Source organism: Erigeron canadensis, chromosome 5 (assembly GCF_010389155.1).
Source record: "Erigeron canadensis isolate Cc75 chromosome 5, C_canadensis_v1, whole genome shotgun sequence".
NCBI classification, from domain to species: Eukaryota; Viridiplantae; Streptophyta; class Magnoliopsida; order Asterales; family Asteraceae; genus Erigeron; species Erigeron canadensis.
The window spans coordinates 40,084,317-40,104,165 of NC_057765.1; the positions used below are offsets into that span (position 1 = coordinate 40,084,317).

Here is a 19,849-nt window from a genome sequence, read left to right on the forward strand (position 1 = left end):
TATGCTGGTAATATGCTGTGCTTATACAAAATTACTATTTGGAAAAATTGGAATTTTTATCAATAATCATGAGCTGCCACGACAATTTTTGCAAGTAATTTATGTGGCTCTTTTCTTCATAATAACGGTCAAAAATGTCAAATACTCAGATATTAGGCGTTCTAGCCATATGTTACTTTTTATTACATACTCAGCCACATGTTACTTTTTATTACATACTAACTAATGATCGATATTGCCAAGATCAAAATGATCACGACCAACAAATCCAACTTCATCGCAAAAAGAACAATCCGACAAGGAAACTTGGGTTTTGTCCCTCAAGGTGGGATATACATTCAAATAGTGGCTAATGACCTTTTTGAGGCCTCATTCATTCAACACAAACGCATTCATTCAATTTGAAGTACTTGAAGAGTTTCCGATACAAAATACTCACAAAACCAACAAACCAAACAGAAACCAAATGCAAAAAATTCCAGCATCAACACTCGGACTGCATAGCCTCATGTTATACCCATAAGAACGGGTTATCAAGAAACAAGATGAGAACATCAACAACGGTGAAATAAACTTTTAAATCAATGAAACATCAACTTGAAGAGTTTACGATCCATTAATTTAGTATGATGATTCTTTCCATCCTCCGAAGTTTCTAGCTTCTTCATGATGCCCATGACCATGTTCGTGTCCATATCCATGTCCATGTTCGTGTGTCTCCTTTTATAACAAAGGATTAGATTATCGTTAGTTGGATATTTTACGCTCTTGATCTTTTATAAGTACGAGACATACTTAAGAGCGTAGACTAGTTAACCGACTCCTTTCTAAAAACACATTAACGATTTATCCATTTTGACTTGTTATCGAGCGTGACAGTTTTATGACATACGATTTATCACATTTTGATTGTTAGAAAGTGAAATGACTAACCTCTGGAATGAAATCCAAGCCAACTTTAACTTCCCCACAGAATTCATCATTTATCACCACATTGTAAGGTGTTGGTGGGATGCTTCCTGCCAAGAACAATGGCTCTAGTGGAATTCTGCATCCATAAGCACATATCAAGAAATGCCACCAACTTCATTTTTAATCAATAGGTTAAGAATTTCCTAATTAAAATAGTACTTACTTCGCCTCTCCCACAACGTCGTCCTCAGAACCAACGTCACTATCCTTTATGCGGATCACGAGTTCTTCCACTTCACCAGTCACAGAAAACTCAAACGTCTCGTTCCATTCTGGTGACGATCCTTGTCCTGTGAGCACATGTTTATCATTAAAATTAGGCAATTAGCTAATTATTGCAATATGTATACACAAATAACATAAAATGAATATTGTCAAAAAAAGAAAGAAAAGAAGGTATAACCTGATGCAACGTTGCTCTTTTGCTCCTGAGTTCGACAAGTGAGTGTCACATAAGGGTCCATTTTATCTACAAACAAACATATATTATGATTTACATCAAACACTTGTAAAATACTAAGAATAGCACAAGCAGTGTAAAAACTGATAAACATATATGCACATGAACTAAATCCAAAATCCTTTTTGAAAGTAAAAATGGTCCAACTTAAACTAATGTAGCCGCTATAAGAAATCTTGCATTTCATGGCCACTAATTAATATCACATGATCATAACATACTCCATAGTGTCGTTATCAATTTTTTTTGGACATCTAGCCGCTATAAGAAATCTTGCATTTCATGGTTTTATGGACAATGAGTCCTTTTCTTTAGTGCTTTGACGTCTTGTGTGAGCCTTAATTTACTAAAAATTAAAACGATCAAGAAAAACTATAATATTGTTTTTTGAAAGGTAAGATAAATTATCACACATGAATACATGATCATACAAAGTTTATGGAGCGAAGCAAAGTCAACGGGAGCTTAATTCTACACCTAATAATAATACATAGAGTCACATGAAGATCTATATTAAAATTCTAGAAACTGTTTAAAAATCTGATCGTACGTATACAAATATATATGACGATTGATATTCAGCACAAATTAAAACAAAGATCACTGGTTCAGAACCGTTCGGACAGATCTAGTATACACTTAATTCTCTTAATTTTTTGTACACAAAGTTGGATCAACATATTTTAGTGTAAGATCAAGTGATATATTTAACTTTTTCGATCTCTTATACAATACAAATACTACTTGTACATCTAAAGATCTATATGTAGCGGCCTGATAAGTGATAACTACTAAAAAAAATATTAGTCCATTCCATTCATATATAAACAAGCATGATGGATGATCATATTCATATATTAATATTAAAAGGAAGGAAGGAAGGAATGAATGATTGGAATGGGAGGGCACTTACTTAAAAAATCGGTGTCATGGAGGCCTTTAGCACTAACAAGTAGGACTTGAATCTTTCCTCTTGGCATAATTTTTTTCTTTGTCGGGAAAAAAAAAAAATACAGACACAGATCCCGGTGATGGAGAGAATATAGGATACTTTTTCGATATTCGTGTGTTTTCTACTTTTCTGTGACCTGAGTGGGCCAGCTTTCATATAGAGGATCTCTCTATATGTATGATGAGTTGTCTATGTGTATGATAGTATATTTGTTCAGTATATTGTACTGTATATGAGAAATGGTATTCTTAACAAAATTTAGACATTTACAACAATATCTGCATTATTCAGGTATACATTGTGCATCAAAACTTGTACTTTTGTTGTAGATAACTTAATTTTGTTGTAAAAATATAACTCCCCATTGTATATGGGGAAGAAATATGAGGCTGTTAGGCATCTATGTTTGGTGAAAAACCCCTCACGTACCTTTTTTTAAACCATAAAAATCATGGGGGGCCAAACATTTATTCAAAATATTAAGATATTGGTATGTGAGAGGTTTTTCACCCAAATTGCTGGCTTTTCATCAGCCCTTAAGCGCTAGCCTTTTCCCTTACTAGTAAGGGGGATAACAGTCATACCAGTCCTAATAGATCTACCCCTAAAGTAGTATGAGAAGGGGAAAGATGTTCTAGATAATAGAGTTTCTAAAAGTTGGGTGCATGACAACCCCATACTCACTTTTCTAATCATATATACTAGTCCCCCTTTAATTTGACCATACATCACAAAAGGTCCGCTAAAAATTGACCAATGTTGGATTAGAAAGACTATATATGTTTTTTTTTAACATCTATAATTTTATTAATACAATGGTTCGGCAAGATGCCGATGCATGAATCAAACATCAGACTTCTTATCTTATCACGATTAGAAATACAAAAATAAGATAAGGAGGTAATAGAATGAAACACGTACTTCTTCAAGAGAATTATTGTTTGCCTGATGAATAACATAATTTATATGCTTCCAACGTAACTACCAACAATTTACACACATAAATTAAGTAAAAGTGACCACCAGCAATCTAGCACACAGAAAGACAAGCTTGTAGGGGATTAATTGCTACCCGGTAAGCGCTAGTTAGCAATTTCCACTTTATAAACATTCAAATATGTTTATCAATTGTCACTATCAGTTGTCTAGTTTGAGACAATAACTTACAATTTATTATGTTGATGGATTGGTAGAATAAATTTTAACTCCCAACTTAAAACTTCCTTTGTTGGTGTTATGTTAACAATACACTAATTCGTCATATTGAATGCAAATCAGTGTAAGTCTAATCAAATAGGAGAGAGAATTCTATTATTTTAAAAAACTACTTCATAAAAGCGAGTCAGCTCTCGGGAGTAAGCTATCGTAAAGCGAGTGGTACACCCAATTAAGGTTTATAAAGCAAAAAAAAAAAAAAAACTTCGACATGATTTTGAGTTTGAGACTGATCAGGGATCAAGTCCAAATGCAAACAAGTATGAGTTGAATACATCAAGTTCAAGTATAATACATATATAACCATTGGCAATCACAAACTTATACTGTTGATATCAGAAGCATACCTCGGTGCTTTAATTTGTCCAGTACCAGGACGTACAGAACACAAACGGGCCGGGAGCTGCTTGTAATGATCACAGTAGACCAAAACCAGGATTTGTGCGAGCTCATATCAAGTGTTATGTAAACACTTTGCTCATATAACTTTTAAGTTACAGAATATATATATATATATATATATAGTAGCTCATAGATAGATACTAGCCAATAGTAATTGCTGTTCTCATTTAGCAACAAAAACATAGCTAATACTCCGTAATTAATTAAAAAGTAGATAAACAATCTTGCACCTGATCAACAAGTTTCTTTTAAACTTGTCTAAGCACCAAAACATATATATATAGCTAATAGTCTAATTATAAGAAGAGAAGATCCCTTTATCGTGTCACCAGCAAGCCTGAAGCCTCTACGATTCTTCGTTGCCAAACAGCACCAATGGAAATTAGACGGCCCAGAAGCAAACTTTCAATACATAACGGATCGGAATAACCCTTCTTTCCCCAATATTTAAGATGCAGTTATATAGCTTCTCTGAATAAACCTGCCTTGATAAAACCATCTATTAGAAATATATATATAAACCCATCAGGTTTCATGCCTTTCACAAGTAGGTTGTGGAAATGACGCCTTGCATCATCAAACCTCCGGTGTTTGATCGCACCTTCGATGAGTTCATCGTGAGGATAAAGTTCTGAATTGTGCCCGCTGCGATCCATGAGACACATGAAAACAAGTGCCTCATCATACGGAAGTCTCATTATAATACTTCTATAACTTCCAATGTACTTCGGAAATGAAAATTTATCAGACGTGTTACTAGATACTTCATCCGCTAAAAAAAAGGCAAGGCATGTAGTTTTTATATCATCATAGAAATCGTAAAACTTTCTTTTTTTTCCATCAATCAAATACCCAAGCAATAACTCATGATCAGTAACATAATTCGGTTTGATGCCTTTGGAGTCCAATGAATCATAAATTCCCCTTGCTTCACTCATTTTACGTCTCCAGCAATAAAAGTCAATTAGTGGATTGTAGGTGACGGCGTTAGGAGGATACTGGCCACCGGTCTCATCATTCATGATGTCGATAACAGCTTTTGCTTCATCTATCTTACCCTGTTTGCAAAGTGCATCAACAATGATATTAAAAGTCTTGACTTTTGGGGAGATTTTCTCATCCTCCATTTGTTTTAGCATCCTACACACCTCGTCCCAACGACCTAACTTACAAAGGTTACGAATCAAAGAGTTGTATGTGTGGATGTTTGGCTGGATGCCTTTGTGATGAACCATTTCTTTAAAGAGCTTGAATGCATAATCTATAAATATTATGTCACTGCAGAGACTTTCAAAGATGGTGTTATATATGACAACATCAAGCTTACTCTTGCCGCCATCTAATATTCCATGATCAATAAGCCTAAGCAAACCGATGGCTGTAAAGCTATCGCCGATCTTACAAAGCCCTTTAACCATAATCTTGTAGCTGACCAAGTTAAGTTCAGATAGTCGGTTACTTGAGATGAAATCACGGAACAGATGCTCAGCCAGGTGAGTGTTATTTAGGACAAAGCCTTTCAAGAGAGTATTATAAGTGGACACATGAAGTTCAACACCTTGTTTGAAACAAGAGCCTAAGACTGCAAGACCATATTTGGTGCGTTTCAATCGATGATAACACTTTATGGCAATACCGGTGGTGTAAGTGTTAACAGGAACACCAAGTGCAGAAATTTGTTTAAAAAGATATAGGGAGCAAGCATAATGTTTTAGCTTGGTGACATCATGCAATAATCGAGTAAACTTAACTACGGATGGAAGGGGTCGTTTGTGGATCATTACCTTGTACGAATTCAGAGCATCGTTCAAGTTGGTCACTTTATCATAATGATCACACGCAACTACAGATGATGCACCAGCATTATTATTAACTAAAGAACAAGAACTCGAATAATTACGAAGTGATTCAATATTAGTATTAGGATGAGGACCGAACCTTTGACCTAACTGCAGAAAAGATGCTGAAGGAACAAGAAAACAGTTAGTTGACAGATTACCCTTAAATCTTGTTTTGATTAGTAACTGATGAACATTCGCCATCTCAATTACCCAGAAAGCTTCAACTCTGTTTTGTGTTTGTGTTCGTACTTTGCCGTAATTAATTAAGGGATTTGTAGGGTTTTTCAATTAAGTTAAATTTAGTTTTTAAATATTGAGGTCTTTAATTAGATCGATCCATGCCATACTTACATTTAAGTACCCCACATTATTATTATTTTTTTGAAACAATATGATACTGTAATATGATACTTTTTAACAACATGTCTCTAAATATTGACAGTCCTTGTGAATTAGTAACTTGATTTCGATTTGTATATTTTTCATCTAGATGATTACAACTTTGTTACTAAAACAAGTGTTTCGATGCAATGATCATTGAACACGGATATGAATTAACAAACAGGGCAATCACATATTAGTAGTACTTATTGAACTCGTTATTCTGTTTACAGTACTCTATGGGCCACACTCTGTGAGATGAAGCCCGTTTATTCTGTTTAAAAGATTACTAAGGCTGCAACTATGTAGAAGTTCATATTGATAGTGTTCATTATGGACAGAACACGACTTTGTAGTTGGTACCGCCAGGACAGGTAAACAGACTCGTCTGATCATCTTGAGGGTAAGTATAAGCAGCATCAGGACACTTATCTTTAAAAAACTTGGAATACTCAGTTGGTCCACAACTACCACGCTCAAGAGTGCAACAATATTCAACAGTTTTAAAAACTGTGCAAGGATTGTTGCATCCTCCTTGAGTTCGTAGTGGCTGAGGGCACTCGGGATTAAGATCAACGCCACATTTCATAGTCTTACACGAAGCACCAACAGGGGCGAATTCCATGGGGATGTTAAAGCCGTCAACAAGAGATATGTCAACAAAGTCATCATTGTTATATTGGTTCAGAGCAAACTCGGCTAAAGTGTTGGGAGGCGACCCATAGCCTTGACATTCAAGCATTCCATTGCAATCACCTGTGTCACACTTGCCTTTTCCATTAGCATCAAATGTGCAACCAGTTCGTCCCCATATACGAGCTTTAGGCGTTCCAGGTGCCACAGTGACTTGCCAACTTTGGCCATTTTCAAGGCGTTTTCCTCCTCCGGGTGAGGCTGCAGCCCATACAGTGTATTGACATTGGTTTATAACGTCGAAATTGGCTCCCTGAGTTAAAGAGATCAAACTAAAGATTGTAAAAACGACTAACGAAATTAGACCATTTTTGACACAAGGACCCATGTTTTTGGTATGTATGTCAAAGTATGGTTTTCTAGTGTGAGTCCATAAGGCTTTGGTTTAGATGGGTTTATATAGTGGAAGGTTGCCGTAAGTTAGGCATATAAGTGCAGGAATTTTCAATTTTTTTTCCAAATAGTTAGAATTGTAAACATTAAATAGAAAATAACATAGTTGGAAGCTAGTATGATAGTAAAATGTTGATAAGAAAGAAAATTGGAAATTAGAAGAGTCTACAACACAAATACATTACGTCTTGTATGTTATTTCTTCACATCTTTTATATACTGTATTATTTTATATAGATAAACATGATAGAATGCATGCCATTGCGAAAGAAAAATCTCGTTTTATATACAGAAGTACTTCAACTAGAGAATTAAGTAATATCATTAGAATGGACATTGCTCTTTTAAATTGTTACTCGTAATAGTTTATAATTTTTCTCAAGGAAGTATTTCAACGTAAATATCCGAAGTCCTGATTTTTACACGGGACCTGAGCTCACGTCTCCCTTATAAATAGAAATACTTAATCGTATTCCTTCCGTCCCATTTTAAGTGTCCTTTTTTGACTTTTAAAGTCTTTTTTTTAAAACTTTGACCGTAGTTATCTTTTGTTATGTTATGCAATACTTGATATAGTATATATGAATGTATTGAGTTTTCGATGTTTTTCCAATGATATAAGTTTCATCAACTATTATAAAGTACATACGAAGATACTTACGGTCAAAATTAAAAGAAAAAGACTTTAAAAGTCAAACTATGACACTTAAAATGAGACGGAGATAGTATGTTTTAAGACATATGATGTTAAGAAATGAAAGTAGTACATGAATTGAAAAGTAATCATAGTTTTATCTTCTAACACGTAGATTTGAACGTTTGGAAGATCCCAAATATATTTGCCAAACTCTTGTTTTCTATTAAGGAATTTATGAGATGCGATCTTCTCAAAGAGAAGCGAGTCACGTCAATATACGTACATGTCAAAATGTCAAATATTTCTTGCAATTCCATAAAAAATAATTCAAGAACATTCCATGTTGCGAGGTGATATATCACGATATATGTACCGTGATATATAAACTTTTATTTTTTTCAACAATGATTTAATAGTTATTAGTTACCATTCGAAACATCACAATGACATCTAATCGAGCAGTATACGAAGCTCGAAATATGCATGTGTGAGATGAAATTTAAGACTCTCAAAAACAAATAATAGCGGAAATACTTTATGATAGTGTATCTGTTTTGATCATTAGATCCGTACCTACAGTGGCGGCTTAAGGTTTTTGGAGGCCACAAACGAGATCAATTTTGGGGGCCTAACTCATTACCATATAAACTAAAGTAAAAAAAAAAAAAAGTAACTCATCTTTTGTTATTGAACTACAAGTAATAAAAAAATATGCAGATATTGATGCAAAAATAAAAAAGGCGTTACTGCAATACAAATTATATAACAATACTCAATTCAAAATTCAAACACTAAGTCTAATAAACAAGATTCTGAGGCCTTAGAAATTTGGGGGCCTAAAGCGATCGCCTAGTCTCATAGTACTGTTGAGTCACCTCTGCGTACCTAGCTTAGTCGCATTATAGCCTAGTCAGCATCATCAGTGACAACTCCTCACTCCGGATGTGAAATAGCAGTGTCCGGATGGAACTGCTTCTTCGAACCAGATGCTCCAAGATAGAAGGCCACTACCTAAGTAACACATGACCGATCATTCTGACAAGATGACGTAAGGTTAGGATAATCACCATGAAAGGAGGTATACCTTTAACGAACTCCACACCGTACTAACTGATTGTAGGAGACCAAGTACCCATGTCTTGTCTCCCAACCATCTATAAATACTCGTCTCAATTCTTATTCTGAGGCAGAACATTTCATACAATTCATTTGATAATTTGGTGGCGTGAATTGATTCCATATATGGAACGGAACTGTCAAAAAACCATCATTCTTCTTTTGACCATTCTTTAAACAATCTCAACCCTAATAATTAAACGAGGAAATACGTTTAAACACTTTATGATAATTATCTATATTACACTAGTAACATTGATTATTGTCTTAAGTCGATAAATTATTTACATATAAGAATTCAACATTATACGTAAAGATTTCTCTTACTAAATGTTAAGAATGAAAAAGAAAAAAAGTGATTTATTTCTACTCAACATCACTCTTTATTTTCCCGCTACTTGAAAATAACCTTGAAATGTCTTTTATATCGAAACATTAAATAATCAAATCAAATACAGTACGAGTATATTTTCCCTCATTCCTTTATTCCCTAAATCTTCGTTACCCCAATTAGTCGCACCATCATCATCATCATCATCATCATCATCATCATCATCATCACCAGGTCAGTTGCAATTTTCAATTCCGATTCTTTCGCTCATATCTTTAACTCTAAAAATCTATTTTCTCTGTTTTTAATTTTCTTTTTTTAACAACTTATCTGACGGTTACAAAAACATCAATGCAATGCAGGTGGTCTCTTATTATCTGTATCTATATATTATTTCTGTATCTATACATATACGTTCCTCTAAATTTCCCCTCTAGGCCTTACTGTAAAATCATAATTTTTTTTTAATTACTTGTAAAGTTGATTGATTTTTGATGAATGTTTTAATATAACAAAATGCATGATATTAATTTAATTTTTTTTTTTTTTAATGATGCCTAAATGTGATTATGTTTGATTTTAGGTTGAAAAAGACTCAATTTTTGGGGAAACAGATGTTGTGATGGTTAGAGTGAAAAAGGAACGACGTAGACACGACTTGGCGGTTAAAGAAACGGGACTGACATCGAGTCCGTCGATTTCTGGCAGTAGTAGTAGTTGCGATGCAACTACACCGAGGTCTTGTAATAGATGCGGGTTAGCCTATTAAGTTGCTTTTACAGTTTACTAAGTTGCATCTAACTGACTTTGAAATTAGGTTTTTATTTTTATGAGGGTTATGTTTTTTTGTTGTTGTTTTAGGATCATCAATAAGACTAAACGTCCATCGCAGGCAGGCTGGACAGACGACGAGGTTAGTTCTGACTTCAGTTTAAATACACTTTTGTGCTTGTTTAGACTCCTGCTGCTGCTATAGAATCTAAGTTTCATTTGGGCTAATTTAGGGTATTTTAACGACTCGTATAACTAGTTTGTATAGGAGTAGTAGCTTCAGTATGATTAATAATTTAGAAGTTTGGATTGTATTTGGAACTTATGAGCTACTGTAAGTTCAAAGCAGAACATTGATTATTGCATTCACCAAAAAATGGCCAAACATCTTGGGTGCTGAATTATGGTGGTTTTGATGTGTTGAGTTTTTGGAAGAATGTCTGGACTGCTGGTTTTTAGTTTGTTAGATATAGTGTGCTGTTAGTTGATGAGTATAGCCATCTTCACTATCTGTGATGATCTACGTAGTACTGATTTGGAGTTACCAAACTGATAAGTCTGACAGTTGGGGATGGAAGAATATGATGGATATTAGGGATTTAGTAAAGCAACACATTTTTGTGAAACTTGGTGATGGACAGAAAACATCAATGTGGTTTGACAAATGGTATGTGGATGGGCCTTTATGTGCCTTCATTAATAGAAGAGCTTTATATGATGCTAGAATGGAAGATAACATTACTGTTGACAAAATGATTTGCAATGGGCAATGGAGATGGCCTGCTGGATGGACAGAAGAGTATCCTGCACTTAGAGAAATTGTTGTTCCTAATATTCTCATTGGGGCAGAGGATAGAATGTGGATCACAAATGACAATCAACTGGTTGATTTTCTACTAAACAAGCTTGGAAGGATTTGAGGGATGAAGGGTCTAGTGTGGAATGGAAAAGTGTAATTTGGTTCAGACAATTTATCCCAAGGTATGCATTCAATTTTTATGGTTAGCAGTGCAGGAAAAATTGTTAACTCAAGACAAGATGGTTTGCTGGAATCAAAATGCGGAGTATAAATGTGTGTTCTGCAGCAGTTCTGTAGATAGTCATGATCATCTCTTTTTTAAGTGCGAATATATAAATGATATTTGGAAGAATGTAAGTCATGTATCAGATGCAGAAGGTGGATAGTCTTCAAGATGTGATAAGAATTTTAGCCAGGAATAAAGAAAATATTAGGAGTGGTGGTGAATAAACTAATTGTGGCTGCTGCAGTATATTATATTTGGCAAGAACGAAATGCTAGAATTTTCAAGAATCAAGAAAGGAATAAGGAGAAACTATGTCAGATCATCACAGATAGTGTTAGATTCCAATTAATGGCCATCGAAGTGAGAAGAACCAGCAATGTGGAATTTACAATGGATTGGCAATACTCTGAGAGCTATTTGATTTGTTGGCGGATATGAATTGGTGGGGAATTGATGTTTTTGAATGAATGATTGATTGCTCATGCGTATAGGAATAGTGAGTCATGCAAGATGGGACTACTTGGTCCTATACTAGTGCAGTCAAACATCTTGGGTGCTGAATTTTGGTGGTTTTGATGTGCTGAGTTTTTGGAAGAATGTCTGGACTGCTGGTTTTTAGTTTGTGCTTCTTAGCTTGTTAGATATAGTGTGCTGTTAGTTGATGAGTATATAGGTGAATTCTGTTACAGTTGGAATTGTCAAATTGACTGTATTTGTAAAATGTACATATTTTGAATATTAATATAATTCACATTTTCACTAAAAAAACATTGATTATTGCATTTTTTTTTCTATCTGTTTTAGGATTATCTGTTAATTGAGCTAGTGAAGAAGCACAATGCGAAGAATTGGAAGAGAATAGGTGAGGTAGATATCATGCACTTATTTTCTGTATTTGGTCAATTACAGAACCATATATATTGATCATTTGATTCTGAATTAAATGTTTGATCTATTTTTCCAAACTAATTGCAATCGACATTCACATATCATTTGGACAGGAGTTCAGAAAGTTATATTGTTTAGCTTGATAAACTGTTCTTCTTTGTCTTGTGAAGCTGAAAGTATTCCAGGCCGGACAACTCGTCAGTGTTTCTCTCGTTGGAAAAAAGTTCTTAATCCTGACATTATCAAAGGGATATGGACCAAGGAGGTATGTTTGGGCTCTATATTGCCAGTTTGTTTCTTTGTTTCTTTTATTGATTTCTAATTTCTATCCAGGAAGATGATCATATTGTAAAGCTTGTGGAGGCTCATGGTTGTTTGAAATGGTCACTTATTGCAAAGTATTTACCCGGTCGAATTGGAAATCAATGTCGGGAGAGGTAAGTGATGTTACTCAACTCTTCCTTTTTTGTAATATTCAAGTAGCAGAGCTTGGAATCCACCATCATTTCTTGTGTAAAATGTTCGTGTGATTTATTCGGAATCATTTAATGTGTGTGTGTGTGTGTAGAGACTTGTGTGCATTCTAATATCAAGTGGCTTTCCATCATCATTCAGTGTTACACTGATATCACACCGTATTGGTTTATGGTTTCTCAGGTGGCACAACCGTTTAAATCCAGCTATAAAGAAAGCAGCATGGAGTAAAGACGAGGAATTAATTTTTACAAATTACCACCATATGTATGGGAACAAATGGACTGAAATAGCTAGATTTCTACCAGGAAGGTACCCTTGAAAACATCTTTTTGTGGACCTTATGGTGGTCATAGATATTTTTATGTGCTGGTTTTAGTTTTGTTACCTACAAATAAAGTGTGTCGAGTTTCAAACTTTGCTCTCCGTAATCTACAAATAACAAATAAGTTAGCTAAAAATGAAGTGGGTCAATTGGATTAAATGTTGCCAAAGTGTGTGTTTAGTGCATAAAACCTGTCTTATTCAAAATGTTAAGCTTTAAGTTATATGATTTTTGGATACCTATTTCATGAAAGAAAGTTATACATTTGGACTAGTGTTTTGGTCATGATCCGTACAAAATACCCATTCTGACCCATTACCCAATCCACTCATACCCACACTACCAGAATTCACAGTTTAGGATGCAACAAATGAACTCGAACCATCCATGTGTAGTCTTGGTTGCCCTCTCATTGATTTTCCATCTCCGTCAAGTAATTTTGTGTATTTGGCAGGACTGCCAACGCGATCAAAAACCATTGGAATTGCTCTTTGAAGAGAAAGTTGGATGTAAACATGCCTACTGTTTTGCCACCTAATGAAAATACACATAAAGAGCCTTACAACAGTGAAACAAAAAAGGAAAGCAGAGGACCGACACAAAATATTGTTCAAAACACGTTATTTACTCAAAAAAGTGTATTGGAAAGTGAATGGATGTCCCCGAAGGGGCTATCAGAGAAGGATTTGAATGCATGTTCCGCCCTCTTATCTCTAGGAATCAGTAATTTTGGTAGTACCAATCAAGATTGTCCAGGTTTTGCCAGATTCGCTAAAGGCAATGAGTTCAAGACACCATCAAGGCATTCTGATCCTATTACAGACTCTCATATGATATATGAACCTCGTAAAAGGCATAAGATAGATGACGTTAATGATTTGAAACCCTGGTCTTCACCAGAGCCTTTTTTTCTGAATTCATCTACATTTGGCGTTCGTGAAAATAGTGGACTCCCACATCCGCAAAACAGTTTTGGACGTGAAATTGATCAGTTATCTTGTGTGGCTCCCCCTGATCTTACAAGCATCTCATTTAGTAACAGTAGTCCAGAATCTTTCTTGACAAACTCCGAAACGAGTTCAAATAGCACACGTTTCATCTTAGGGAAGGAGTTTTCTGTTGTTTGTTTATGTCAATGTACACTTGGTCAATATCACACACATTCATGTGGAATCAATCATGGAAAAAAAATCAAGACCGCTGGTTCAGAAAACATGAAGCCAAGTTCAGACTTGTGGGTTCATAGATCTAAACCATCACTAGGAAGATACCTGGATCGTATGTTCAGTTCAGAATGGGATTTAACTGTTGCCAAAGCTTCAACCAGAGTTGTATAGCTCCATCTACAAATGTGAATATGGACACTGGATGCTAAGTGGTGACTCTTTGATTTACTGTAATTGGTGAGTTTTTATCTTTCTTAAATCAAGTCATTATCTGGTGGTATTCGCGACCCATATATCTATGAATGGGTTGATTTTGGCGCAAGTTTTATCTATTACGGGTCAAATAAATAAGAATGGCTTATAAGAAACACTTTGAACGGGTTAAAAGTCTCTCAAAACAAATCTTAATCCATAACGTTTACTATATGCGCTTCCTTCAAAAAACGATTTGACGTACTAGATTGTAAGACAATTAATAATATTGAGAAACTAATATTTTGGTTCAACCCAACGTTACCTGTACCCAAATCTGTTTTGATCTGTTAGGCATGTTGTCTAGCATGCCCATATTGTTATGTGACTGCCTACCAAAGTTTTTTAAGGGGCTGCGTTTTAAAGTATAAAATTTATTTATTTATTTATTTTAAAAAAATCTGCTCCAAATAGTATATACTCAATTAAACTAAAGGTAAATCTTTATCTTTATATTCCCGATCGAATTCAAATTTCATATGTAGTTTGTTACTTTGTTTTTCCTATTGCTAGCACTAGTCAAAACTTCCTTTTCTATTGTATGAAGAGTTGTTGCCAAAAGCATTGAATAATTAAAGCTTAAAGTGTCTGCAAGTTTCATATATGTAAAATGTATCTACTATCAATTTCCATTTCTTATTTGCAGCTTTTGTTTAGCCAACAGTAAATACACTAATCGAGTAATCGTATAGACCGATTCTATTTCTTACTCATCTTTTATTACTTTATGTTATATGTACTCTTTCTTCTATACTATGCAGGACATAATAAATGGTTGAACCAGAATAATGGTGCATGCAAAGCTAAGAATAACAAGCAGACATCTTTATGTTTAGCTGTAGCACCTTACTGGACGGAAGTAAAGAGTAAAACGAAGTTTCTTAGGCAGCTTCAGAAATGGTATTGCATTTATAGATGAATGCTTTATTGTGCCGGCGTTTTTGGCCTAATATGAAGAGGCCTAACTAGATAAGAAAATCCTAACTAGATACTAATAAGAAAACGAATATAGGTCTAATTAGCAATTCATTATAGTCTTTTGGACTTGCAATACTAATAATACAAAATTACAAATATATCAATACTACTAATATACTCCTTTTTTTTGTTTTGTTTTGAACAGCAAAAAAATATATTTATTATGAGGTAACTAGCAAGACACTAGTTACCAAGATTATTACAGTTACAATCTAGAAACAAAACAAGCTACAACATTCTAGACTCATCCCGTGACATGAACTGCGAGGCCCACAAAAAGGGTGAAAAAGCTCGCTTAGACACGAGAAAAACCCCCAACCAATAAAGGCCGAGCCACCGGTTTTTACTTTGTGGTGTTTTTGATGTAGACCCAACCATGCCACGGGGAAAAGACTGTTTACAATAAACAAGAAATACAAGTGATAACAAATGAAACTCATGGCAGAAACTTGTAACCAAATACTAATATACTGCTAACAGTTAATTTCTTCTAATTACCACCAAATTATGAAAACGTGCAATCCGAAGCTTCAAATATCCCAACAAGTTGACAGAGAAATGATAACCACATAGTGTCCATGTTATTCCGTCATGTAAAGCTTGTGTTTTGGACAAAAGAACTCTGAAAACGCACCTCCGGCCAAAACAAAACAGTAGACAACCCCAACAAGGATTCGTAAGCTTGTACATCTAGAATCTTGACCGATGACGGTACTCGAGAAAAGCAAAGGTATGAAATGATACTTTTTGTTACCAATGTCATTGGCTAACCGATGGACAATGGGTAGGGGCAGTCGAGATTATTCACATATGTAAAACAACAACAAATGATTTTATTTTATTTTATTAAAAAAGGACCATATCCTTCCCTTTTTACAACGCACATTATTCACCTAATAACTTTACTTGTTGCCGTCACGGTATCACCTATCTTGTAAGATCATCCACACTCTCAACCTACATCAACCCAACCTTTAATAAAAAATTAGTTTCTCTCTCTTCCACTTAAACAACTCAACCTAACTCAACCTTTTACACACATTCACAACTCAACTTATATTATTCTTTTAACTAAATTAATATGATTTATGGTTTTTATCAATTCAATAAAATTAACAGATCTATAGTAGAAAATATGAATTTTAAAGAATTTATAGATTACAAGTGAGATAATGATATGAGTACAAGTTATGTCTATACACTATTTATAGACCAAAAATGACTTTTTATATATATATAAAAAAAATAACTAGATAACATCAAACTTTTTTTAAGATAAGATTTTTCATCCAAGAATATTTTGAACCAATAACAATAACAAGTGTCATAAAGTTATATATTAATATAAGGTTTCGTATCTGAAAATATATATTTTTGAAATTTCTTTGTTTTTAATAAAATTTATGTCAAAAAGTTCGTAAAGAAAAAAATAGAAAATAACATGTTTTTATATTTTTATAAAATATTATAAAATGGAAGATATAAAAAAAAAACTAATAAGGTTTATAAATAAATTTTAACTGATCACAATGTGACAAATGGCAAAACAGAAAGTGACTCCCTTAAGTCATGTATTTTGTGTGACTTTTTCTTTTTCTTAAATATCTTTTCATTAACCCACTTCTTAAAAGGTTGGGGATGTGAATGGTTTAAGGAGGCTTCACGAGACAAGTGTCAATTTATCCAAATTTTAGTTAACGTGTTTAAAATAATAGTGTGATAAAGACACATTTGACTTTAAACCTTATAAAATATATTTTAAAGTCACATTTTGACAAATTCATTTTATCCAAATTTTCTTTGAACCAATGTCATTGTTCCCTATGTTTGCATGTGTACGGCTTGTAATAAAGACACTTTTGGCTTTATGTTTAAAGGCTTCTTGCCTTGTTTGTGTAAGTCTGAGTTTGATACTTTTGATATTCATTATATGATTTCCTTTTATTAACATTCTGAATAGGTCACAACATTTATATTTGATGGTGGTGGTTGAGAGTTTGAGACATATTGGATTTAGATTGAACAAGAGTGGGAATATGGAAGTAGAATGAAAATTTAATCGGTGATTATGAGTCGTTTCATTTGGGAAAATGATATAGATACTGCTAATTATGTTTTCATGACCGTTTTAAATATTTTTCATTTATAATTATAGCCAAAATTGATGTAAATGAAGTAATATATGAACTTTAAGGGCCTATAAGTCTTATAAAATTAATTGATTGCTTAAAAGAAAACAATTAGATATATGGTGGTCTTTATGGATATTAATATGTGAAAAAGTTTGAATTAAGAGAGTGTTAAAATAAAATTAACAAATACCGATTTAAATATTTTCAGATCTTAAGTTTAATTTATCTAACTAAAATTTTTGAGAATGATGAATCTTACGGTTCGTAATTGAAGAACTGGACATGTGAGGTGTTGTATAAGAAACGGGGAATTAACTAAGCAAAAGATTGGGTGTTTGGATTTTATGGGAGGTTGTGATTAAAAACAGGAATGCTACATCTACAAATAATTTATAAACAAATGATTACAAACACATGTAAAATATGGTGTGAACCAATCAAGAGAAAGAAGAAATAGAAAAAATATGAGACATCTTAGTCCTAATTTAACAAACACATGTAAAAAGTACTAATAATTTTGAAAAAAATTTAAACTATCTATTTCCTCTTCATAAATAAGTTTATATACTAAACACCTCTATCCTTTTCAAACTCATTAACTGCTATGCCATTTCATTAAACCTCTATGAGGATACCATGTCCCTTACCATTATTTTTCTACCGTTCTATGAGAATGACACACTTTATCTACCATGTTCTAAAGTGTCTTGTATTCAGGCCTTAACTAAGAAAGAAGTCTCTTTATAAGGACTTGATTTGGGTATACTCGGGTTCAAGTCTATAAGACAGGGTTTACCTCTATTAATCGTGGTGTTTTCAGGCGGATTAATAGGGGGTTTTCTCATCGGGTACTTGAAATAGGCAATTCTACTTTGCTGGAGTTCTCTAACGTGGACCCGGTTAAGACAACGTATGCTAAACCTCTCGTTTTTGAATTATGACACGAAGTTTTCAACGAAATTCACCTTCAAATTTTTTTTTTTTACCATGTCATTTACCACTAGTTTTCTAACGTTGTAAGACAACTTTATTAAGGGAAGATTTTGATTATTGGATTAAATTATAAGTTATTAATTAAAGATGATTTTTAAATTTAGACTTTTGCTTTGTATTGTAAGGGTCAAAATCTCCCTAACTTTATTAAAAAAAACTTGTTTTCAACTTTCAAGGATTCTCAATTTATAACTGCCACGTTTGCTAATATCCAACAATGTGATATTGTAATTTTTTGTCACACATAGATGTAGGAAATGATATAATTGGACCATAATTACAGGATTCGCTGAACACCTCACAAATTTCATTATTGGTTCGGCGATCCAAATCGCGAACCCGCAAACCAAAGACAAAAAATATTGAACTGGTAGAGGGTGGTTTGACGACCCCAAATAGATGTAGTTCAACAAATTAGACAAGAAAAATTTGTGTCCTGAGTTTAGTATTTTTGATTTAACTATTAGTTAAATATTGCAATTATCAAAATAAATATACTAAATGGATGAGATATAATTAAGGATGGAGTAATTTTTAAATATATGTTTTATTTTATGTAGTTGGTTTTAAGCTTTTAAGTTTAATGACTTAGTAATTTGTTTTTGATGTATCGAAAAGTTTTTGATTTTAGAGTATTCAATATTCAAATCTATTATTGTATTTTGAAATTCGACTGCACCTAGTGAACCGAAATGAGTCTACTTTCTCCCGCACAGGATTCACGAGATCCCACAAAATGCGATCTCAAATCGCGAACCTGAACCAAAACCGTGAATAATGTGACTATGACTTTTCAGCCGTTCAAAAGAAAACGTGACTATGACTTGACACGACCAACTTAATTATGTTCTCATTATGTGAGGTAGATGGATAGAATACAAATTTAAGTTTTTCTTTCAAAAGCGCGCCCAATGTAGATATAATTCTCTATAAGGCCTGTGCTTATAGACACCATCTTCTTAAAGCTTTTTCACTGTCACATCAGCATCATATAATCCAGAACTCTCTTCAGGACACTCACTGTTTATAAGGACAACTTCTTCAGAACTTTTTCACCACATCATCAATTATTATTTTATAATAACTTATAATTTACGTACAAATTTAATAATTATTAATAAAACATCACATTAATATTAAATAATGATAGATACAATTCTTATTAAAAATAACTTTTAGAAATTAAATTTTTATAACAAAACATATCATATAATAAAACTTTTAAGAAATGTCAAGGGTTAAATCACACTTTATAACTATTGCAAGGGCTGAAATAAAAATGTTTTTAATATTTTATATACACAATAGTTATATATGTATCTTCTTCTCCAAATTTTCACACCTGCACATAAAATCACACACACAATTACACAAAGCACACATATTATTCTATAAAAATAAAGCAAAAATATACATGTAACAAAAAAAAACAGAAAGAAAAAGAATAAGAAA

At 33.5% G+C, this 19,849-nt stretch overlaps 4 protein-coding genes across 4 annotated transcripts; 1 reads left to right on the top strand and 3 right to left on the bottom strand.

The window, feature by feature from the left end:
- Positions 1–376: 376 nt before the first annotated feature.
- On the bottom strand, positions 377–2,536 carry LOC122600554 (16 kDa phloem protein 2). The gene is made up of 5 exons (XM_043773289.1): positions 2,346–2,536; positions 1,376–1,441; positions 1,136–1,262; positions 934–1,048; positions 377–720 (listed from the first exon to the last, which is right to left on the bottom strand). Exons 1-5 carry the CDS (start codon positions 2,410–2,412, stop codon positions 622–624), a joined length of 474 nt encoding a protein of 157 aa, XP_043629224.1. The 5' UTR covers positions 2,413–2,536; the 3' UTR covers positions 377–621.
- Positions 2,537–4,459: 1,923 nt separating this feature from the next.
- LOC122601798 (pentatricopeptide repeat-containing protein At1g63130, mitochondrial-like) lies at positions 4,460–6,043 on the bottom strand. Its single transcript, XM_043774533.1, has one exon. The coding sequence runs from the start codon at positions 6,041–6,043 to the stop codon at positions 4,460–4,462; it is 1,584 nt and encodes a 527-aa protein (XP_043630468.1).
- A 330-nt stretch (positions 6,044–6,373) lies between these two features.
- On the bottom strand, positions 6,374–7,270 carry LOC122600602 (thaumatin-like protein 1). The gene has a single exon (XM_043773350.1). The coding sequence runs from the start codon at positions 7,242–7,244 to the stop codon at positions 6,555–6,557; it is 690 nt and encodes a 229-aa protein (XP_043629285.1). The 5' UTR covers positions 7,245–7,270; the 3' UTR covers positions 6,374–6,554.
- Positions 7,271–10,748: 3,478 nt separating this feature from the next.
- Positions 10,749–15,376, top strand: LOC122601799 (transcription factor MYB3R-3-like). The gene is made up of 7 exons (XM_043774534.1): positions 10,749–11,048; positions 11,994–12,051; positions 12,248–12,342; positions 12,411–12,514; positions 12,735–12,863; positions 13,331–14,279; positions 15,056–15,376. The coding sequence occupies exons 1-6, from the start codon at positions 10,749–10,751 to the stop codon at positions 14,211–14,213; spliced, it is 1,569 nt and encodes a 522-aa protein (XP_043630469.1). The 3' UTR covers positions 14,214–14,279; positions 15,056–15,376.
- The last annotated feature ends 4,473 nt before the right edge of the window (positions 15,377–19,849 follow it).

What these genes read in the sequence shown, in the direction of transcription:
- LOC122600554 (XM_043773289.1), bottom strand. Translation starts at nt 2,412, where the DNA reads ATGCCAAGAGGAAAGATTCAAGTCCTACTTGTTAGTGCTAAAGGCCTC. An exon ending in AAAGAGCAACGTTGCATCAG is followed by an intron (nt 1,263 to 1,375) that starts GTTATACCTTCT and finishes ATGTGCTCACAG; the next exon opens with GACAAGGATCGTCACCAGAA. An exon ending in GCTTGGATTTCATTCCAGAG is followed by an intron (nt 721 to 933) that starts GTTAGTCATTTC and finishes TTGTTATAAAAG; the next exon opens with GAGACACACGAACATGGACA.
- LOC122601798 (XM_043774533.1), bottom strand. Translation starts at nt 6,043, where the DNA reads ATGGCGAATGTTCATCAGTTACTAATCAAAACAAGATTTAAGGGTAAT.
- LOC122600602 (XM_043773350.1), bottom strand. Translation starts at nt 7,244, where the DNA reads ATGGGTCCTTGTGTCAAAAATGGTCTAATTTCGTTAGTCGTTTTTACA.
- LOC122601799 (XM_043774534.1), top strand. Translation starts at nt 10,749, where the DNA reads ATGGATATTAGGGATTTAGTAAAGCAACACATTTTTGTGAAACTTGGT. An exon ending in TCACAAATGACAATCAACTG is followed by an intron (nt 11,049 to 11,993) that starts GTTGATTTTCTA and finishes TATCTGTTTTAG; the next exon opens with GATTATCTGTTAATTGAGCT. An exon ending in GCTAGATTTCTACCAGGAAG is followed by an intron (nt 12,864 to 13,330) that starts GTACCCTTGAAA and finishes TGTATTTGGCAG; the next exon opens with GACTGCCAACGCGATCAAAA.